The 24,144-nt window shown below is 54.8% G+C and overlaps 1 protein-coding gene across 1 annotated transcript in view; it reads right to left on the bottom strand.

Moving 5' to 3' along the window:
* pld7 (phospholipase D family, member 7) overlaps positions 1 to 24,144 on the bottom strand; it is a 58,620-nt gene that overhangs the window by 26,266 nt on the left and 8,210 nt on the right. Inside the window, exons 3-7 of the mRNA XM_063036545.1 lie at positions 16,648 to 16,791; positions 8,622 to 8,744; positions 7,204 to 7,406; positions 3,170 to 3,353; positions 1,873 to 1,987 (exon numbers count right to left, since the gene is read on the bottom strand). Of these exons, the coding sequence (XP_062892615.1) occupies positions 1,873 to 1,987; positions 3,170 to 3,353; positions 7,204 to 7,406; positions 8,622 to 8,744; positions 16,648 to 16,791 (769 nt within the window). The remainder of the gene's footprint in view (positions 1 to 1,872; positions 1,988 to 3,169; positions 3,354 to 7,203; positions 7,407 to 8,621; positions 8,745 to 16,647; positions 16,792 to 24,144) is intronic.

Below are 24,144 nucleotides of genomic sequence, written 5' to 3'. Positions count from 1 at the left end.
CCCAGTTTTGCACTCTATCAGTGTCCCGCTGTGACCTCTGACAGCCCTCCACACTATCCACAACACCCTCAACCTCTGCATCAGAACGTGTACACTCCTTACAGGCAGTGGCTGGAATTGAACCCCCCCCCCACCAATCTGGGGATATCAGGCACTGTAAAGCGACCAGGCTAACCGCTAGGCCACCGTGCTGCCCCTCAGAGAAGACGTCTTTCGAGGAGAGGTTGAGCGAGCCAGGTCTTTTCTGTCTGGAGCGAAGGAGGATGAGAGGTGACTCGATAGAGCTGCTCCAGATAAGAGGCACGGGTGCTTCGCGCAACGCTTTACGGTACCGGCGGCCCGGGATCAGTTCCCGCCGCTGCCCGCAAGGAGTTTGTACGTTCTCCCCCCCGTGACCGCGTGGGTTTCCTCCGGGTGCCGCGGGTTCCTCCCACAGTCCAACGACCCATCGGTTGGTAGGTTAGCTGGTCATTGTAATCTGTCCCGTGATTAGGCTGGGGTTAAAGCGGGGCTCGAAGGGCCAGAATGCCCATTCTGCGCCGTACCTCAGTAAATCAATAATTAAACAGACGAGGGGCTAGGTAGAGTTGACAGCCAGCGCCAATTCCCCAGTTCGGGAACTTTTTTGCGGCGGGCTGCAGTCAGCGAAAGAAGTCGTGCACCGCAGACGCAGAGCTCGGGCGACATGAAGACAGGTGGAGGAGCAGGTAGTTCAGAGGAAGTAGGGAGGCTACAGAAGGACTTAGACAGATCAGGAGCACGGGCAAAGAAGTGGCAGACGGAATACAGTGTCGGGAGGTGTACGGTCACGCACTTTGGCAGCAGGATGGGGAGAAAATTCAAAAATCGGAGGCGCAGGGGAACTTTAACTTGTAGGCTAAGTCGGTGGTGAGGAAGACAAATGTGATGAGGGGGGTTAGTTTGAAAAGACGAGGAAACAAAAGCAAATATGTAAACCTGAGATTTTCTAAGGCACTGTTGAAGCCTCACCCGGAGTACTGTGAGCAGTTTTGGGCCCCTCATCTAAGAAGGGACGTGCTGGCGTTGGGGAGGGTCGAGAGGAGATTCACCAGAATGATCCCAGGAATGAAAGGGTTAACTTATGAGGGGCGTTCGAAGGCCTTGGGCCTGTACTCGCTGGGGTTTAGAAGAACGAGGAGGGAGGGGATCTCATCAAAACCTAATGAATATTGAAAGGCCTCGAAAGAGTGGACATGGAGAGGATGTTTCCTTCGGTGGGAGAGTCCAGACCCAGAGGGCACGGCCTCAGAATAGAGGGACGTCCACTTAGAACAGAGATGAGTTGGAATTTCTTTAGCCAGAGGGTGGTGAATCTGTGGAATTCATTGTCACAGGCTGATGTGCAGGCCAAGTCATTGGGTATAGTTAAAGCGGAGGTCAAAAGGTTCTTGATTAGTTGGGGCGTCAAAGGTTACGGGGAGAAAGCAGGAGATTGGGGTTGAGAGGGATAGTAAATCAGCCATGATGGAATGGAGGAAAAGACTCGATGGGCCGAATGGCCTAATTCTGCTCCTGTGTCTTACGTCTAATTTTAAGGTGACCAGAGGACACTAAAGTGGGATGCCAGAGGTAATTCTTTTAAAACACAGAGAATGGGTGGGTCAGTACAACACTGTGGGCCAAAGGGCTGTACTACAACACAAAGGGCAAAATGGCCTCTGCCTCTGTTGCGATGACTGAGAATCGAGGGGGACGTGCCTGCCGTCAAGCACAGGGAGGTGGGCAAACGTTGCTGCCGGAGCCTTTGCTCTGGGGGTGGGGAGAAGGGTGAGGGAGAGCGGTGGCTGGGGAGAAACAAATGGGGGGGGTGCGCAGTGGGAGAACGCAGGGCCGCCGCTCCCCGGGAATTACCCTTCTCCACCAGGTAGTCGGTGTCCTCCGCGGACTGCTGGGGGCTGTTCACGGCGACCTTCAGCTTGATCCCGCGGGAGCTCAGAGCCCCCAGCTCCTCCAAGATCCGGTGGCCCTGTGGGGGGGGAATGGCAGGGCACCGGATTACTGAGAGCGAACCTGGAGCGGCCTCCGTTCCCAACGCACTGAGACGCCGCCCTCGGGCTGATCCCCTCTCTCTCTCCCCCAGGGTCATCTTCGTAAACCCAGGGAAAAAGGATGTTGGCTGAGAGGTTGCTACGGGCCACAAAAGAGTCCCCTCCCCGCCCAACGGCGGCAATCGCACGGGCACAGCGCTCTCCCCTCGCTCTGCCCTCCCCCCAGCGCGGCGCTCCCTCCGAGCAAACTCGCTGATCTGGGGGTCCCTCGGCAGCCGGGTCCCGGGCTATCCGAGCAACAGACAGCGGTCAGGTCAGCAGCAACCCTTCCGTTCTCAACCAGGGCGCGTCCTCGGAAACGGGGTTCGACTCCACGCGCACTCGTGACGCCGTCTACACCTCCCCCCCAGCACGCTACAGAAGCTCAGCACGTCCCCGTCAACCCTCGCCAGCCTTGACTGGCGCGGCACAGGGAGTGCCCCGTCTGGAAGCTCCAGGGCTTGGCGGCCGCGACCGCGAGGAACGGCAGAGGGCTGTGGGCGCGCGTCACGGGAGCCAGCCTCTCCGCCCTCCGCGGGCCCTCGCTGCCTCGGTAAAGCAGCCAGCGGTAAAGACCGCCCCACCCCGGGACACTCCCTCTTCTCCCCTCTCCCATCGGGCAGAAGATGCAAAAGCCCGAAAGCACGTCCCACCAGGCTCGAGGACAGCGTCTACCCCGCGGTTATCAGACACTTGAACGGACCTGTTGCAAGATAGATTCCTTGGCCTCATGATCCACCTTGTCAGGATCGTGCACATTACTGTTTACCCGCACCGCACTCTCTCTGGCGCTGTTACACTTTATCCAGCGTCGTTACTGTTTTACCTCGTTCTACCTCGATGCTCTGATCTGCGCGACCAGCAGGCGAGACAAGCTTTTCACCGTGTCGCGGTACGTGACAATTCTAACCCCCACTTGGGGCGCAGCGATCCCACCGTTCTCTCCTCACCCTTCCCGCCGCACTCCTCTCCACCTTCCGCCCCTCCCACCATGATCCTCGGCCCCTCCTGCCGCGCTCTGCTCCCCCTCGCCACTCCGAGCATGAAGTGCAGTAGCGAACGCCACCCCGCGGGCGCGGACCGGTGGGTTCCGGCCGGGGCACGGGGGCCGCGATTCTTACCTCGGAGGCGGTGGGCTCCCCTTCACTCTGGCCCCTGGCCCTCAGGGTGAAATAGAAGGCGGCGATGTCCACCGACCGGTTGGCCCGCCCCAGCAGCTCTGCCCAGGCCGAGTAGATGGACCGGTGGTGCGGGGCGCCCTTGGGGTAGGGCAGGCCCACGGGGATGCTCTCCACCAGCGTCAGGCTGCAAGACAAAGCCCCCAGAACAACTCAACCCTCACCCACTGTAACAGAGACAGACAGAAAGCGTCCCACCCGGATGCATCACACCTCAGCAAGGCAACCGGTCTGCACCGGACAACAGACAGCAAGAGTTGTGGAGGGAGGGTCGCGGCCTGAAACGTCCACTGTTCAATCATTTCCCTGGCCTGCTGAGCTCCTCCAGCACCTCGTGTGTGTGAGTGTGAGTGTGCGCGCGTGAGTATGTGTGAGCGTGCATGTGTGAGTGTGTGTGCGTGTGTGTGTGTGTGTTGCTTGGATTTCCAGCTGACTTCCTCGTGTTTGAAGGAAATACTTTTCATGATGATGCCAGCATTTAACACATATCCCTAGTTACCCCCTCTCTCTTTCCAATTCTCCTCCAGCCGGAGTATGGATCCATGTCCCTCAACCCAACCATACTTCCCCTGCCCCTTCTCACCTCCCTCCCCCTCCTGGGTCCACACACACACACACACACACAAACATACACTCACACACATTCACTCACACACACACACACACACAAACATACACTCACACACACACACACACTCACACACTCGCTCACACACACACACACTCGCTCACACACACACACACACACTCACACACACAATTCACTCACACACACACACACAAACATACACTCACACACACACATTCACTCACACACTCGCTCACACACACACACACACACTCACACACATTCACTCACACACTCGCTCACACACACACACTCACTCACACACACAATTCACTCACACACAGACACACACACTCACACACTCGCTCACACACATTCACTCACACACACACACACAAACATACACTCACACACACACTCGCTCACACACACACACACACACTCACACACACAATTCACTCACACACACTCACACACACACACACGCGCTCACACACAGACACACACACTCTCACACACTCGCTCACACACATTCACTCACACACACACACACACACAAACATACACTCACACACACACACACACTCACACACTCGCTCACACACACACACACACACACACTCACACACTCGCTCACACACACACACACACACACACACAGTTCACCCCTCCTAGCCTCCCACGTCAAGTTCTGGTTCCATTGGCCATACCGGTTTCCATTCGCTCCTTCTTGACTGATCAGAGTCCCAAACCGGTAGCCCTGGTGTCCCTACTCACCTCCCTCCGGCAGCGTCACCCCCACCCCCCCAAACCTCCCTCTCGGTGTTTCTCTCTGCTTGCCTGCCCCCATCTACCACCCGGCCGCCAGACTCCCAACTCCACCCCTCCCCTGCCCCGTCCCTCATCCTTCACCCCCTCCCTCAGTCCACGAGTCGCCTCGCTGGACCCGGACCCTCCCCTCCACTGGCCAGCACCCCTCTCCCCCCCCACCCCCGCCAGCCCCGATACAGGGTTCCCCCCGGAGTACCAACGGTGCCCCCCCTCCCCTCGCGGGTGCTGCCTGACCCGCCGAGCCCCTCCGCCCGCAGCGCACGCCTGGGCTCGGTCGGGCAGCCGCTCTGCCCCGCGGCCGGGAGGAGGAGCAGAGGGTTGTGGACGTCGTCACAGGAACCGGTCTCTGTCCGTGCTTCCCGCTGCCTCGGAAAGGCAGCCGGCAAATTCAAAGGCCCCTCCCGCCCACGGCGTTCTCTCTCCCCCCTCCCAGGGGCCTGAAAGTATGTCCCACCAGGCTCAGGGACAACCTCCTTTTAACTTATACATCAAACTAAACAAAATAAATTTTAAAAACCACTCTGTGCCCTTTCATTCTTTACATTGATAACCAATGCTTTCTATACCGATCAATTACAATTCTGCAGACTATTAGCACTGTTGTCAATCATGTGGTCCACCACCCCCCCACGTCACGAGCCTTGTGGCCCATCAGGCTGGTGCTTATGCTGGTGTCCCGTGGCGTGAAGCGTCTGAGAGTACGAGACTCCCCCCCCCCCCCCCGCCGGATAGGACGCCAGTCTGTGGCGAGGTTGACCCCCAGTATGTTGCCGGTAGCCATTCTCAGTTGGGTGGACTGGAGCATTGTGTGGTTAGGTGCCTTGCTCAAGGACACACACACGCTGCCCCGGCCGAGGCTCGAACCCACGGCCTTCAGATCGCTAGTCCAACGCCCTAACCACCTGGCCACGTGCCCCCCGCAGTGGCTGCGCAAAGATCGGTGCGCCTCTCAGCGCGCCCTCCCGCTCCCCGTTACGAGACCGGGTCCCGCGTGCACTAGAGATGGACTCTACCTCGCCGTGACCCTCACACCGGCACCGCCACCGCGCCGTTTCTCCCTGCACGCGGCTGCCGCTCCCCCCCCGCGTACCGACGGGGTGGAACGGCCAGCTCGCTAACGCGAAGGGGGGGGTGGCCGGGCAGCGCCGGGAGACCCGGGTCCGATTCCCGCCACTGCCTGTCAGGAGATCGTCCGTCCTCCCCGTGACCGGGGCGGGCTTCTCCCACCCCACCCCCGGTTTTCTCCCACAGTCCGAAGACCTAAAGGTCAAGTCGGTCATTGTAAATAGTCCGGCGATCGAGCTGGGCGGCGGCGTGGGACCGCAAAGGCCCGTTCCGCACGGGAAGTGCCAAACTCTATCAACCCGTGACACCACTGGAGTATTTGCAAGAATACACACAGGGTAGGGGAGAAATAAAGCTGCGGCCATTTACCCTCTCTATTCTCCTCCTGATTACGTACGTCTCTACACAGATCTCCGGCGCCCCAGGGGATAAAACCCGTCCTGACCTTCCCAACCTCTCCCCAAGTCCCGGAAAGCTTGTAATCTGTCTCCACGCTCTTTCATAAGAACGGAAGAAATAGGAGCAGGAGTCAGCCACCTGGCCCGTCGAGCCTGCCCCGCCATTCAATAAGATCATGGCTGATCGGGCCGAGGACTCATCTCCACCTGCCTGCCCCAATTCATGCCCCACAACCCTCATTTCCCTCTATAATTCCTGTCGGTCGGCGACCGGAACTGAAGAACCTAACGTCCTTCCTGAAATGGGACCTCTAGGGGCGAAAGCTGCTAATCTGTGATGGGGGCCCCCCCTCTGCCCCCAACCTGACGGCGTGCCGCAGGATCGGAGCACGCCACGGGGCTGAATTTAATAACAGGGATTGAATCTAAGAGCAGGGAGGTTATGCTGCAACTGTACAGGGTACTGGTGAGGCTGCACCTGGAGTACTGCGTGCAGTTCTGGTCTCCTTACTTGAGGAAGGATCTACTGGCTTTGGAGCCGGTGCAGAGGAGGTTCACCAGGTTGATTCCAGAGATGAGGGGGTTAGACTATGAGGAGAGATTGACTCACCTGGGACTGTACTCACGGGAATTCAGAAGAATGAGAGGGGATCTGATAAAAACATATAAGGTTATGAAAGGGATAGATAAGACAGAGGCAGGGAAGTCGTTTTCACCCACAGGTAAGACTAGAACTAGGGGACATAGCCTCAAGATTCGGGGGAGTAGATTTAGGATGGAGATGAGAGGAACTGCTTTTCCCAGAGAGTGGTGAATCTCTGGAATTCTCTGCCCAATGAAGCAGTGGAGGCTGCCTCAGTAAATATATTTAAGACAAGGTTGGATAGATTTTTGCACAGTAGGGGAATTAAGGGTTATGGGGAAAAGGCAGGTGGGTGGAGATGAGTCCATGGTCAGATCAGCCATGATCTTATTGAATGGTGGAGCAGGCTCGACGGGCCAGATGGCCGACTCCTGCTCCTACTTCTTATGTTCCTATGTAGGGTGAGCCACTGCCCGGACTAGGTTGGGGTGGGGTGGTTCGGTGGGGATATCAGTCAGGGAGATGGTCCCACCTGCAATGGTCTTGGCACGCCTCCTGCTGGCCCGGCCACACGCTGTAGATCCAGTCCATCTTCAGCTCCTTCACCGGGACCCAGGTCCTGGGGTACGTCCCGGGGCTGAGGAGAAGCCAGCCCCCGAGGACGAGGGCCAGCAGGACCAGGGCGAGAGGGCAGAGCCACCAGGAGCGGGGGACGCCCTCCCAGGCCTGGCCTCCCTGCGGGGGTAACAGAAAGGCAGAGCATGGGTGGGGCGTGGTCTCTCCATACGTTCGCCCCGTGTTCTGGTTCCCCCCAACAACCCGGCGACACACGGGGCTGGAGGATGATCTGCCCCCACCCCCCCACCAGTGTGAGGGCGAGGGGGTAAAATCCTGGGCTGGAGTTGACATGGGCAAGGGGAGAATACACTTCTAGTGAGGTAATGTGGCCGAGAGTCAGCAGAGCCATGATGGGCCGAATGGCCCATCACTTCACTGTGTGACTCTGCCAGAGAACCGTCCGGGGCCAGTCTCCAGGTATCCACGGGGGATGGGACTCATTTCACTGTGAGGCAGACGGCCGTTTGGGGCTTCAGGGAGGGAGTCGGGTGGGGCGGGGGGGTGGGGCTGCAAATTCAATACTACCTCCAGTGTCCTCAACGGGACTCAACCAGGGGGTCGGGAACTTCCATGCAGGCGCAGGAAACAGCAGCGCACGTGGGCCCAATGCCCTGGTACTTCAACGTGAAGTGAAGAGTTTTCACACCTGCCACTTGAGGGGCAGTTTGGGCGGGTGGGGAGTTGAAGCGGTCGGAGACTGAGGCAACCCAGTGAGGAACCCCAACACAGGCACAGCCAAGGATCCCGGGGAGAGCATCGTTCAAGCAGAGTAGAGGGAGCTTCACCCTGTGTCCGACCCCGGGACTGTGTGATGGGACGGTGCGGAGGGAGCTTCACTCTGTGTGTCCGACCCCGGGAGTGTGTGATGGGACGGTGCGGAGGGAGCCTCACTCTGTGTGTCCGACCCCGGGAGTGTGTGATGGGACGGTGCGGGGGGAGCCTCACTCTGTGTGTCCGACCCCGGGAGTGTGTGATGGGACGGTGCGGAGGGAGCTTCACTCTCTGTCTGACCCCGGGAGTGTGTGATGGGACGGTGTGGAGGGAGCTTCACTCTGTCTCTGACCCGGGAGTGTGTGATGGGACGGTGTGAGAGAGCTTCACTCTGTGTCTGACCCCGGCAGTGTGTGATGGGACGATGTGGAGGGAGCTTCACTCTGTGTCTGACCCCGGGAGTGTGTGATGGGACGGTGTGAAGGGAGTTTCTCTCTGTCCCAGGACCTGTGATGATCAGATTTTCACCACTGCCTCCCACACCACACGATGGAGAATCGAGGGGGCGTTTTACGCGGGACGTTAACCTCCTCCCGGGGCGACCCTTCGGCGAAGGATTACCTGCGGTCTGGGCTGCGTGGCTGGAAACCTGGGCATCTCACTCCGCGAAATCCTTCTCTCTGGCTTTTCCGGAAGTTTCTCCCGCAGCTTCTGGAGGCTGAACATGGTGGGTCTCAGGTCCGGCTTGTGGAGGGAAAGGAAGGAAGGCAGAAATATTTCAGCGAAGGCACTCCTCAGTCAGGCGGGGCGTGGACCGGACCCCTCTGGCAAGAAACCTCCGCACACAAGATTTCCGTCTCCGCTCCGACACCACTACCCCGATCTTCGGCACAGTAACCTCCTGACCCCAGACTCACTCCCACGAGCCATTTGGACTCAAATTCAGAAACACCAGTAATTCTACAGGCGCTGGAAATCCAGAACAGCACCTACTAAATGCTGAAAGTGCTCAGCAGGTCGGGCAGCATCTGTGGAGGGGAATGACCAGTCGACGTTTCAGGACAAGGCCCTTCAAAGGACTGGAAGGGAAAGCTGCCAAGCCAGAATGAGACGGTGGAGGGTGGCGGGCAAAACCAGGTGAAGTAGGAAGCTGGAAGGTGATTGGTGGAAAAGCTAAAGGGCTGAAGAAGGAGGAATCTGATAGCACAGGGGAGTGGACCGTGGGAGAAAGGGAAGGAGGGTCCCCAGAGGGAGGGGAGGGTAACTGGAATGGGGAATGGGGGGGAAAGAAAGTACTGGAAATTAGAGAAATTGATGCTCATGCCCCCCCCCCCCCCCAGGTTGGAACATGAGGTGTTGCTCCTTTGACCTGCGAGTGGCCTCGTGGCGGCCGTGGGCCGACATGTTGGAACGGGAGCAGGTGACTGCCGGGAGATCCCGCCGGTCGTGGCGGTGCACGGCGCAGCGGTCCCTCGGCCTGCGTCGGGACTCTCCCGCATGGGGGGAGTCCGGGCTCACGGGTAGGACTGTCTGCGACGGAAGCGGGGGTGGGCACTCTAATTCCTCCGGACTCGAATTCACTGAGTTACCACACCCGTGCCTCTCTGTCTGCGTGGAGTCTGCACGTTCTCCCCGTGATCCCGTGGACTTGCTCCCACCGGGGCAGGTGAAGGCTGCTCGGCCCCTCCTGCCCTTCAGTAAGATCTCTGACTCCCTGCCCGGACCCCTGACTTCCCTTTTGCTACAACCCCATCCCAGCAGCCGCTACGATCTCCTCCTCGTTCCCTACTTCCTCCTGACGGAGCAGTTCACTCAGCCCCCCGACTCATACTAGCACTTAAAGCAATCCCACATTACCTCGTGTATTTCCCTTCATCCCCTGCTCCCCCCGCCGCCCATCTGCACTAACTTAGAGCAGCTGATTAACCAGAAGGCTGTGGAGATGTGGCAGGAAACTGGGGCACCTGGGGGAAACCACAGCCAGCACATTCACACATTCACACACTCAGAAAGGAGGTCGAGACTTGTGAGCAGCTGTTCCTGGGATCGTCGCCTGCGGTTCTGCTCCCTCCTGACCTCAGCCAGGGCGGTTCTCAGGAACCGAACCCCGTCGTAACTCTGGAGACAGACCAGACGCTTCAAAGGCAGACAGTGACCTGTGTCGGTAGGACCAACCAGGGTAGGTCCAGACCCTTCAGATGCAGACAGTGACCTGTTCACTGTGTAGTCAGTAGGAACAGCCAGGGTAGGTCTTACACAGTGAACGGTCGGGCACTGAGGAGTGAGGTAGAACAGAGGGATTTGGGAATACAGGTCCATGATTCATTGAAACTGGTGTCACAGATAGATCGGGCCGTACAAAAGCTTTTGGCATATTGGCCTTCATAAATCAGAGTATTGAGTACAGGAGATGGGATGTTATGTTGAAGTTGTATCAGACGTTGGTGAGGCCTAATTTGGAGTACTGTGTACAGTTTTGGTCACCTACCTACAGGAAAGATGTAAATAAGGTTGAACGAGTACAGAAAAAATTTACAAGGATGTTGCTGGGTCTGGAGGATCTGAGTTTAAGGAAAGATTGAATAGGTTGGGACTTTATTCTTTAGAATGTAGAAGATTGAGAGGAGATTTGATAGAGGTGTACAAAATTATGAGGGTAAATGCAAGCAGGCTTTTTTCCACTGAGGTTGGGTGTGACTACAACCAGAGGTCATGGGTTAAGGGTTAAAGGTGAGATGTTTAAGGGGAACCTGAGGGGAAACTTCTTCATTCAGAGGGTGGTGACAGTGTGGAACGAGCTGCCAGCACAAGTGGTGCATGTGAGCTCGATTTCAACGTTTAAGAGAAGTTTGGATGGGTCCATGGACGGTAGGGGTGTGGAGGCCTATGGTCCCGGTGCAGGCCGAGGTGAGTAGGCAGTTTTAATGGTTTCAGCTTCCATTCTGCACTGTACTTTGACTGTATGACTTTATGAGTCCTGGTGTTGTATGCCACAGAAGCTGGCCCTTCAGGCCATCCTGGTTCATGCTGGACCATCGGCCACCCACAATCCCATCAACCCCCGATTTAAACCCAGCCTAATCGTGGGACAATGTACAATGACCATTTAACCTACTCAACCGGTACATTGTTGGACCGTGGGAGGAAACAGGAGCACCCAGAGGAAACCCTCTCGGTCACGGGGAGAACGTACAAACTCCTTGCAGGCAGCGGCGGGAATTGAACCCGTGTTGCTGGTGTTGACCACTACGCTACCGTGACGCAACGTGAATGGATCAATGAAGCTAAAAATTTCAAGACTTCCACTTCCCATTCATTACCTATACAGGCGTCCCCCCGCTTTACGGAAGTTTGCTTTACGCCACTTCGCTTCTACGAAAGACCTACGGTAGTACCTGTTTCCGCTAACCGAAAGGAGGATTTTCGCTGGTGTGTTTATCATATCATTCCTGCTTTTACTATATGCTAGTGTTAGTGTTATTTGGTATGATTTGGTAGGTTATTTTTTGGGTCTGGGAACGCTTAAAAACTTTTCCCATATAAATTAATGGTAATTGCTCCTTCGCTTTACGCCATTTCAGCTTACGAAAGGTTTCATAGGAACGCTCTACCCTCGGATAGCGGGGGAACCTGTATAGCTCTACCAGCCTACGACAAAACCACGGAGACACTAGTAAAATTAAAACGTTCCCGTCCACGTCAGGGATCTATGCCCTGCAGTGCCGAACAGACCTGGAACAGCTCTTCGGTACCGGGTTTTCCCTCTCCATGGTTACCCAGGCACGGACATAACCCCCCCGCCGGGTCCTCCGAGAGGACCACAAGCTTGTGGAGGTTTCCCTGCCTCAGTGAGCCAGAGGGGTTCGATGGCTGGAGTCCGGGCCTTGTGCTTTGGCTCCTGGCAGGGTCACCTGTGCCAAACAGGTCAAAGGGCAGAGGTCAGACTGAGAGAGGTCCACCAGTCCTCCAGGTTCAGGGCCAGCAACCCCAACTGGTCGGACAAAACTGTTACAGAAAAATCAGCGAAGCATCCTTCTACAACTGAGTGCGACGGTATTCCCGAGCCTCGACTCGGGATTTGTGTGACTGACGGTAGTGAAAACTGAGAGGAAGCTACTGACACGATGAAGGAAGCCCTGAACACTGCCCGAGGTGGGGAACCTTCATCTCTGCACCAAACGCCAGCGGGGTAACGGGTGATCCGGTCCTTTCCCCCGCTCCAGGAGATACAAATTCAGATTTATTTATCAGACCGAAACACACTATGAAACACGCCGACAACAGGAATTCTGCAGATGCTGGAAATTCAAGCAACATACATCAAAGTTGCTGGTGAACACAGCAGGTCAGGCAGCATCTGTAGGAAGAGGTACAGTCGACGTTTCAGGCCGAGACCCTTCGTCAGGACTAACTGAAGGAAGAGTGAGTAAGGGATTTGAAAGCTGGAGGGGGAGGGGGAGATGCAAAATGATAGGAGAAGACAGGAGGGGGAGGGATGGAGCCGAGAGCTGGACAGGTGATTGGCAAAAGGGGATACGAGAGGATCATGGGACAGGAGGTCTGGGAAGAAAGACAAGGGAGGTCCCAGAGGATGGGCAAGGGGCATATTCAGAGGGACAGAGGGAGAAAAAGGAGAGTGAGAGAAAGAATGTGTGTATAAAAATGAGCTAAGGCCCCACCTCCCCCTCGTACCCCATCTGTTACTCATTTTTATGCACACATTCTTTCTCTCACTCTCCTTTTTCTCCCTCTGTCCCTCTGACTATACCTCTTGCCCATCCTCTAGGTTCCCCCCCCACCTTGTCTTTCTTCCCGGACCTCCTGTCGCATGATCCTCTCATATCCCCTTTGCCAATCACCTGTCCAGCTCTTGGCTCTATCCCTCACCCTCCTGTCTTCTCCTATCATTTTGGATCTCCCCCTCCCTCTCCCCCTTTCAAATCCCTTACTCACTCTTCCTTCAGTTAGTCCTGACGAAGGGTCTCGGCCTGAAACGTCGACTGTACCTCTTCCTAGAGATGCTGCCTGGCCTGCTGCGTTCACCAGCAACTTTGATGTATGAAACACGCCGACTGGGTTTAACAACCGATTAAGGGTATGCCGGGGTGGGAGCAGGCCGGAGGTGCGGCCAACACAGCATGCCCACAATGCTCGGCAGAACAACAACAAAACAAGCCCCGCTCCTCCCTCCCATCCACCCACCCACACAGACCGACCTCCGACCCCCGACCCCGGGGACAGGCCTCCAGTCCTCGGCCCCGGACTTTCAGACATCAGGTCTCTGACCTCCAGTCCCTTGCCCAGAATCCGAGACAGCTGCAAAGGGGGTGGACGTCTTCTCCAGCCCTGGGAGCAAGTTCACAAATGACATCCTCCTTCCCACCCCCGTCCCATGCCCCTCTCCTAACTGCAAGGCCACACGTGAAGAAGAATAGGGGCTCTTCTTCAACGGAACGTCGCCTTGTCATCGAGCCGCAGAGAAGTACAGCACAGAAACAGGCCCTTCGGCCCGTCTAGTCCGTGCCAAAGCCATTTCAACTGCCCACTCCCATCGACCTGCACTGGGACCACAGCCCTCCGTACCCCAACCATCCATGTACCTATCGAAACCTCTCTTAAACGTTGAAATCGAGCCCGTCTGCACCACTTGTGCTGGCAGCTCGTTCCACCCTCTGAGTGAAGAAGATTCCCCTCATGTTCCCCTTAAACTTCTCCCCTTTCACCCTTAACCCCTGACCTCTGGTTGTAGCCCCACCCAACCTCAGTGGAAATCCTGCTGTTTACCCTGCCGCATTCGTCACTGCCCTACTGTTCTCCGTGTAAGACGTACCCTGCTCCGTCCTACCGAGGTGCATTAAATTCCATCCGCCATTTTCCCAGCTGGTCCAGATCCCTCTGCAAGCCACAATAACCTCTCTCGCTGTCCACTACACCCCCAATCTCGGTGTCATCCTAATTTGCTGATCCAGCTAACCACATTATCATCCAGATCATTTATACAGATGACAAACAACAATGGACCCAGCACCGATCCCTGTGGCACCCCACTAGTCACAGGCCTCCGGTCAGAGAGGCAACCACCTACTACCACTCCCTGGCTTCTCCCACAAAGCCAATGTCTAATCCAATTTACTCCCTCATCTTGAACGCCGAGCGACTGAACCTTCTTGAGCAGCCTCCCATGTGGGACCTTGTCAAAGTCCACGTAGACAACATCCACTGCCTTGCCTTCATCCACTTTCCTAGTAAGTTCCTAAAAAAACTCCAAGATTGGTTATAAACGACCTACCACGCATGAAGCCATCCCTAATCAGTCCCTGTCTATCCAAATACTCACATACCCGGTCCCTCAGAATGTCTTCCAATAACCTTCCCACCACGGATGTCAGGCTCACCGGCCTAGAACTCCCTGGTTCATGCTCAGAGGCTTTTTTAAACAGCGGAACAACACTGGCTGTCCGCCAATCCTCTGGGACCTCACCTGTCACTAAAGATGATTTAGTGCCAGGGCCCCGGTGATGTCTGCACTTGTCTCCCACAGGGTCCGAGGGGACACTGTGTCAGGCCCTGGGGATTTATCCACCCTAATTTGCCTCAAGACAGCAAACGTCTCCTCCTCTGTAATCTGTACAGGGTCCATGAAGTCGATGCTGTTTTGCCTCACTCCTATAGACTCTGTGTCCATCTCCCGAGTAAATACAGATGCAAAAAATCCATTTAAGATCTTCCCCATCTCATTTGGCTCCACACGTGGATTAACACTCTGGTCTTCCAGAGGACCAATGTTGTCCCTTGCAATCGTTTTGCTCTTAACATATCTGCAGAATCCCTTAGGATTCTCCTTTACCTTGTCTGCTAGAGCAACCTCCTGCCTTCTTTCAGCCCGATTTCCTCCTTAAGTGTTCTCTTGCATTTCCTATACTCCATAAGCACCTCATTTGTTCCTACCTGCCTCTACCTCCTCCTATTTCTCAACCAGAGCCTCAATATCTCTTGAAAACCAAGGTTCCATAAACCTGTGATCCTTGCCTTTTATTCCGACAGGAACGTACAAACTCTGTACTCTGAAAATCTCACTTTTGAAGGCCTCCCACTTTCCAAGAACACCTTGGGAGATCCCCAGTGTCCCTGACCACTAGACCCGCGAGAAGTGCATCCAGCCGCAGCTCCTAACAATCCGCGTTAAGGAGTTGGAGCTGGAACTGGATGAACTCTGGATCATTCGGGAGGCTGAGGGGGTGATAGATGGGACATAGAGAGGAGCAGGACACGGGAAACTGGGTGACAGTCAGGAGGGGGAAGGGGTTAAGGAGCCAGTGCAGAGAACCCCTGTAACCATCCCCCTCAACAACAGGAAACAGCCTGTCCCAATCCACACTTGCCAGATAATTTCTGATACCATCCAGATCTAGGTGTCCTTGTTCATCAGTCACTGAAAGTAAGCATGCAGGTACAGCAGGCAGTGAAGAAAGCTAATGGCATGTTGGCCTTCATAACAAGGGGAGTTGAGTATAGGAGCAAAGAGGTCCTTCTGCAGTTGTACAGGGCCCTGGTGAGACCACACCTGGAGTACTGTGTGCAGTTTTGGTCTCCAAATTTGAGGAAGGACATTCTTGCTATTGAGGGAGTGCAGCGTAGGTTCACGAGGTTAATTCCCGGGATGGTGGGACTGTCAGATGTTGAAAGATTGGAGCGACTGGGCTTGTATACACTGGAATTTAGAAGGATGAGGGGGGATCTGATTGAAACATATAAGATTATTAAGGGATTGGACACACTAGAGGCAGGAAACACGTTCCCGATGTTGGGGGAGTCCAGAACCAGAGGCCACAGTTTAAGAATAAGGGGTAGACAATTTAGAACGGAGTTGAGGAAAAACTTTTTCACACAGAGGGTTGTGGATCTGTGGAATGCTCTGCCTCAGAAGGCAGTGGAGGCCAATTCTCTGGATTCTTTCGAGAAAGAGTTAGATAGAGCTCCTAAAGATAGCGGAGTGAAGGGATATGGGGAGAAGGCAGGAAAAGGGTACTGATTGTGGATGATCAGCCATGATCACAGTGAATGGCGGTGCTGGCTCGAAGGGCTGAATGGCCTACTCCTGCACCTATTGTCTATTGTCTAATTTGGCCTTACTCCAATTTAGAATCTCAAGCTGAGGACCAGACCTGTCTTTTTGCAAAATTACTTTGAAACTAATGGCATTTTGGTCACGATGTAAAGTGCTCCAGCTCTAACTCCTGAAAGAGGTTTGCTAGAAGCTGTGGCTGGACGCGCTTCTCGCAGGTGTAGCCGCCAGGGACACTAGGGGTCTCCCCGCCGTCCCACATCCCGCGAGAAGCCTCAAGATGACCACCCCGACCCTGACCACTCAGACGATGGCCGCCGCCGAGCTTGCCCCGGCCTGCCTTTAATTCGCCCTCGCGGATCACTCCCAAGCGCGGACCGGCCGCTGGTAGGAGCTGCGACACCTCGTCGAGGTGGAGAGGCTTGGTGAGTTCCGGAGGTCCAGAGAGAGACGCGCCCAGTTGGGTCACCCAGGGCAGTAAGGTCAAGGGCAGGGGCTGAGGTGCAGCCGGAAGGCGGGTGGGGGGGGGGCGCCAGCCCCGGCGGACAGGGGGGCCGCAGTCTCGGCGGGCAGAGAACTGACCTTGGGCACGGGAGGGGGTACGACGCTGAGTGGGGTGTCCATCTCCTCCGCCTCCTCTTCTTCCTCCTCCTCCCCCTCCGCCATCACCACCGGAGGATCCACTTTCATCTTCTCCAGTATCTTCGGGACAGGCCTCGCGATGACCTGCCGGGCAAGGACACCAGAGGTTAGCAGCTTGCAAGTCGGAGGGAGATCGAAAACGACAACCACGGCAACAACCTCCCACCCAACGCCAGCAAAAACCAAAGAACCAATTATTGACCACAGGGGGAGGAAGGTGGAGGTCCCTCACCCTGCCTTGTGTAGCTGGATCCTGGACTTCCCGTCAGGTGGTAAGAGTGGGCTCCCTTCACCTCTGCCCCTCAACACAGGAGCCCCTCAGGGCCGTGTCCTAAGCCCCCTCCTTTACTCCCTGTATACCCACGACTGTGTCGCCACCCACAGCTCCAATCTGCTAATTAAATTTGCTGACAACATTACACTAATTGGCCTAATCTCAAATAAAAACGAGGCAGCCGACAGAGAAGAAGTCATCACCCTGACACAGTGGTGTGAAAAAGACAACTTCTCCCTCAATGTCACAAAAACAAAGGAGCTGGTTGTGGACTACAGGAGGAATGGAGACGGGCTAACCCCTGTAGACATCAATGGATCTGGGGTTGATAGGGTGAACAGCTTTAAATTCCTCAGCATAAACATCACTGAGGATCTCACGTGGTCTGTACATACTGGCTGTGTGGTGAAAAAAGCACAACAGAGCCTCTTTCACCTCAGACGGTTGAGGAAGTTTGGTTTGGGCCCCCCAAATCCTAAGGACTTTCTATAAGGGCACAATTGAGAGCATCCTGACTGGCTGCATCACTGCCTGGTACGGGAACTGTACCTCCCTCAATCGCAGGACTCTGCAGAGAGTGGTGCGGACAGCCCAGCGCATCTGTAGATGTGAACTTCCCACGATTCAGGACATTTACAGAGACAGGTGTGTAAAAAGGGCCTGAAGGATCATTGGGGACTCGAGTCACCCCAACCACAAACTGTTCCAGCTGCTACCATCCGGGAAACAGTACCGCAGCATAAAAGCCAGGACCAACAGGCTCCGGGACAGCTTCTTCCACCAGGCCGTCAGACTGATTATTTCACGCTGACACAACTGTATTTCTATGTTATATTGACTGTTTTGTTGCACATACTATTTATTATAAATTACTATAAATTGCACATTGCACATTCAGAGGGAGACGTAAAGATTTTTACTGCTCACGTCTGTGAAGGATGTAAGAAATAAAGTTAATTCAGTTTCAAATTTCCTTCATTGGGGATCAGAAGTAGAGAGGGGCAACTCCCGAAATTCCTGGCGTTACTCTATCAGAGTAACCAGAGACCAGAGCAGAAGTGATCGGAAAGAACAACAGCACCCTCTACGTTTTAAAGAAGTTTCTGTAGATTCTACGTGTCACCTAAAACTTTGACAAACTTTTATAGCTGCTTGGTGGGGGGGGGGGGGGGGTATCCATCACGGCCTGGTATGGGAACTCCGACACCCAGGATCAAAAACTGGTGGATAGGGCCCAATCCATCACAGGAAAAGCCCTGCCCACCACTGAGTACATTTACTGCTCTCGGGCAGGAGGTACCGGAGCCCCAGGTCCCGCACCACCAGGTTCAGGGACAGTTATCACCCCTCAACCATCAGGTCCCACACCACCAGGTTCAGGGACAGTTATCACCCCACAACCATCAGGTCCCACACCACCAGGTACAGGGACAGTTACCACCCCTCAACCATCAGGTCCCACACCACCAGGTTCACGAACAGTTATCACCCCTCAACCATCAGGTCCCACACCACCAGGTTCAGGAACAGTGATCACCCCTCAACCATCAGGTCCCACACCACCAGGTTCACGAACAGTTATCACCCCTCAACCATCAGGTCCCACACCACCAGGTACAGGGACAGTTACCACCCCTCAACCACCAGGTCCCACACCACCAGGTTCACGAACAGTTACCACCCCTCAACCACCAGGTCCCACACCACCAGGTTCAGGAACAGTGATCACCCCTCAACCATCAGGTCCCACACCACCAGGTTCACGAACAGTTATCACCCCTCAACCATCAGGTCCCACACCACCAGGTTCAGGAACAGTTATCACCCCTCAACCATCAGGTCCCACACCACCAGGTACAGGGACAGTTACCACCCCTCAACCACCAGGTCCCACACCACCAGGTTCACGAACAGTTACCACCCCTCAACCACCAGGTCCCACACCACCAGGTTCAGGAACAGTGATCACCCCTCAACCATCAGGTCCCACACCACCAGGTTCACGAACAGTTATCACCCCTCAACCATCAGGTCCCACACCACCAGGTTCAGGAACAGTTATCACCCCTCAACCATCAGGTCCCACACCACCAGGTTCAGGAACAGTGATCACCCCTCAACCATCAGGTCCCACACCACCAGGTTCACGAACAGTTATTACCCCTCAACCATCAGGTCCCACACCACCAGGTACAGGGACAGTTATCACCCCTCAACCATCAGGTCCCACACCACCAGGTTCAGGAACAGTTATTACCCCTCAACCATCAGGTCCCACACCACCGGGTTCAGGGACAGTTATCACCCCTCAAACATCAGGTCCCACACCACCAGGTTCAGGAACAGTTATTACCCCTCAACCATCAGGTCCCACACCACCAGGTTCAGGAACAGTTATTACCCCTCAACCATCAGGTCCCACACCACCGGGTTCAGGGACAGTTATCACCCCTCAAACATCAGGTCCCACACCACCAGGTTCAGGAACAGTTATTACCCCTCAACCATCAGGTCCCACACCACCAGGTTCAGGAACAGTTATTACCCCTCAACCATCAGGTCCCACACCACCGGGTTCAGGGACAGTTATCACCCCTCAACCATCAGGTCCCACACCACCGGGTTCAGGGACAGTTATCACCCCTCAACCATCAGGTCCCACACCACCAGGTTCAGGAACAGTTATTACCCCTCAACCGTCAGGTCCCACACCACCAGGTTCAGGGACAGTTATCACCCCTCAACCATCAGGTCCCACACCACCAGGTTCAGGGACAGTTATCACCCCTCAACCATCAGGTCCCACACCACCAGGTTCAGGAACAGTTATTACCCCTCAACCATCAGGTCCCACACCACCAGGTTCAGGAACAGTTATCACCCCTCAACCATCAGGTCCCACACCACCGGGTTCAGGGACAGTTATTACCCCTCAACCATCAGGTCCCACACCACCAGGTTCAGGAACAGTTATCACCCCTCAACCATCAGGTCCCACACCACCGGGTTCAGGGACAGTTATTACCCCTCAACCATCAGGTCCCACACCACCAGGTTCAGGAACAGTTATTACCCCTCAACCATCAGGTCCCACACCACCAGGTTCAGGAACAGTTATTATCCCTCAACCATCAGGTCCCACACCACCAGGTTCAGGAACAGTTATTATCCCTCAACCATCAGGTCCCACACCACCAGGTTCAGGAACAGTGATCACCCCTCAACCATCAGGTCCCACACCACCATGTTCAGGGACAGTTATCACCCCTCAACCATCAGGTCCCACACCACCAGGTTCAGGGACAGTTACCACCCCTCAACCATCAGGTCCCACAACCACCAGGTTCAGGGACAGTTATCACCCCTCAACCATCAGGTCCCATACTACCAGGTTCAGGGACGGTTATCACCCCTCAACCATCAGGTCCCACACCACCAGGTTCAGGGACAGTTATCACCCCTCAACCATCAGGTCCCACAACCACCAGGTTCAGGGACAGTTATCACCCCTCAACCATCAGGTCCCATACTACCAGGTTCAGGGACGGTTATCACCCTCACCCATCAGGTCCCACACCACCAGGTTCAGGGACAGTTACCACCCCTCAACCATCAGGTCCCACACCACCAGGTTCAGGGACAGTTATCACCCTTCAACCATCAGGTCCCATACTACCAGGTTCAGGGACGGTTATCACCCCTCAACCATCAGGTCCCACACCACCAGGTTCAGGGACAGTTATCACCCCTCAACCATCAGGTCCCACACCACCAGGTTCAGGAACAATTATCACCCCTCAACCATCAGGTCCCACACCACCAGGTTCAGGAACAGTTATTACCCCTCAACCATCAGGTCCCACACCACCAGGTTCAGGGACAGTTATTATCCCTCAACCATCAGGTCCCACACCACCAGGTTCAGGAACAGTTATTACCCCTCAACCATCAGGTCCCCCACCACCAGGTTCAGGAACAGTTATTACCCCTCAACCATCAGGTCCCACACCACCAGGTTCAGGAACAGTTATTACCCCTCAACCATCAGGTCCCACACCACCAGGTTCAGGAACAGTTATTACCCCTCAACCATCAGGTCCCCCACCACCAGGTTCAGGAACAGTTATTACCCCTCAACCATCAGGTCCCACACCACCAGGTTCAGGAACAGTTATTACCCCTCAACCATCAGGTCCCACACCACCAGGTTCAGGAACAGTTATTACCCCTCAACCATCAGGTCCCCCACCACCAGGTTCAGGGACAGTTATCACCCCTCAACCATCAGGTCCCACACCACCAGGTTCAGGAACAGTTATTACCCCTCAACCATCAGGTCCCACACCACCAGGTTCAGGGACAGTTATCACCCCTCAACCATCAGGTCCCACAACCACCAGGTTCAGGGACAGTTATCACCCCTCAACCATCAGGTCCCCCACCACCAGGTTCAGGGACAGTTATCACCCCTCAACCATCAGGTCCCACACCACCAGGTTCAGGAACAGTTATTACCCCTCAACCATCAGGTCCCACACCACCAGGTTCAGGAACAGTTATTATCCCTCAACCATCAGGTCCCACACCACCAGGTTCAGGAACAGTTATCACCCTTCAACCATCAGGTCCCACACCACCAGGTTCACGGACAGTTATCACCCCTCAACCATCAGGTCCCACACCACCAGGTTCAGGGACAGTTATCACCCCTCAACCATCAGGTCCCACACCACCAGGTTCAGGAACAGTTATCACCCCTCAACCATCAGGTCCACACTACGAGGTTCAGGAACAGTTATTACCCCTCAACCATCAGGAAGGAGATACAGGAGCTTCAGGTCCCTCACCACCAGGTTCAGGAACAGTTATCAACCCTGAACCATCAGGTCCCACACCACCAGGTTCAGGAACAGTTATCACCTCTCAACCATCAGGTCCCACACCACCAGGTTCAGGAACAGTTATTATCCCTCAACCATCAGGTCCCACACCACCAGGTTCAGGAACAGTTATCACCCTTCAACCATCAGGTCCCACACCACCAGGTTCAGGGACAGTTATCACCCCTCAACCATCAGGTCCCACACCACCAGGTTCAGGGACAGTTATCACCCTTCAACCATCAGGTCCCACACCACCAGGTTCAGGGACAGTTATCACCCCTCAACCATCAGGTCCCACACCACCAGGTTCAGGAACAGTGATCACCCCTCAACCATCAGGTCCCACACCACCAGGTTCAGGAACAGTTATTACCCCCTCAACCTGAACCGGAGTGGATAACTTCACTCAGCTCAACTCCCAGCCGATTGCACAACCCTTCACGGACACTGAACCTCGCGCTAGAATCCACAGTCGCACTACGGGCCCTTCAGTAACCAGCATCGTTTTAAGGCGTTCTTTTTTTAAAAAAATCCACTGGTATTCGGAAGGCAGACTCAGGTCACGAGTGCTGTTCCCCTTTCAGAAAACTGGGCGCTGGGCCTGTCTGCAAGTGCGACTGAAAGGCAGAGGCTTCAGACTTGCACTCCTGACTATCTTGCCGACGAACGTACAGTCTGTAGAAACCTCATCCAGGTAAGAGGTTTAGGAGCCTGAAGACCCTCCCTTCACAAAAAACTAACAGATCGCCCACAGAGGAGACGGCAGCTGGAATATCATTTGTTTCTTTATTGATCTTTTTATTGATTTAAGGCAACCGTTAGTCTTGCGAGACCACGGATCTGCGCCTGGAAAGTCTTCACTCTCCAGGGCGCAGGCCTGTGCAAGGTTGTATGGAAGACCAGCAGTTGTCCATGCTGCAAGTCTCCCCTCTCCACGACACCGAAGTTGTCCAAGGGAAGGGCATTAGGACCGATACAGCTCGGCACCGGTGTCGTCGCAGAGCAATGCGTGGTTAAGTGCCTTGCTCAAGGACACAACACGCTGCCTCGGCTGGGGCTCGAACTCACGACCTTCAGATCGCTAGTCCAATGCCTTAACCACTTGGCCACGTGCCAACACCATAAATACAATCAAAAGGAGAATTGTCTCAAATATATATATCAGTAACAATATAAACCGAGGTTAAGATAGACATTGTTAAAATCATACACATTGTTAAGCTAGTATAAAATATATAATAAAAAAATGAAAATAGCAATTCTCCTCTTACCAGTTTATGAAGAGAAAAGAAAAAACACTGGGTTTTAAATGAAAAGGGAAAAAACCACGACACTATAGAAAAAAAACAAAAAAAGGGACATTTTGAGGAAACGATCAAAAAAAAAGACAGACTTTCTGATCAAATCTAAAACTTTTGAAAAAAAAAATTGAAAGAGTAATAAATCAAATCAAATGAAAATACTAGATAAAAGGTCGCTATATTTGCTCAAATTTAAAGGATGTATCAAATGCCCAATTTCTTATTTTCTCTGAACTTAAACAGGACATAATGGAGGAGAGCCAGTAAAAGACCGTAGGTGGATTAGAGTCCTTCCACGTCAATAAAATGGCTCTCCTAGCCAGTAAGGTCGAAAAGGCTATCATACGTTGAGCGAAAACAGGAAAGGCAGCTGGAATACCAAATCCCAAACCCCACCAACCTCTCCCCACACCACCACACAAAATCCAACAGACGGGCAGACGGCAGCCAAAAAGCCCCAACCCTCTCGCCCGCAAAAAAGGGCGAGCTCACCAGCATCAACCCCCACCCCACCCCGGTCCCCTCTCCCCCACAGAAAACCCAACAGGGACATCGGGCCCCCAAATCCCCGACCCCACCCTCGGGCAAAATCCCACGCAGCACCCACAGAGCCCCAACCCGCCAATCGGCGACAAGAAAGGCAAGACAGAAAGCTACAGCCCGATGGACCTCAGAACTCCGAAAGCCTCCTCCCGGCCGGAACCGGGGAGAGCGGCCGCCGGAACCTGGGCCTCCTGCGAAGACCGACCACCGACCCCCTCCACACCTGCCTCGATGCTCCAGTTTTCCTCGACGTTTCGGCCACGGTCCTGTGCGCGAGGCAGCCCGTGCTCGCGGTCCTCTCCAGGGACGGCGGCGCGCCAGGCCCCTCGACCGAACTCCAAACCGTGCGCCACAGCCGGCGATCTGGAAGGAATCGCTCTTCGCTGGCGCCATCTCGACCGGAAGTCAATATACTACCATACACCAAACCGTCGTC

The sequence above is a fragment of the Mobula hypostoma genome, chromosome 30, assembly GCF_963921235.1.
Source record: "Mobula hypostoma chromosome 30, sMobHyp1.1, whole genome shotgun sequence".
Classification (NCBI taxonomy): domain Eukaryota; kingdom Metazoa; phylum Chordata; class Chondrichthyes; order Myliobatiformes; family Myliobatidae; genus Mobula; species Mobula hypostoma.
This window is presented reverse-complemented; position numbering and strand designations above follow the sequence as displayed.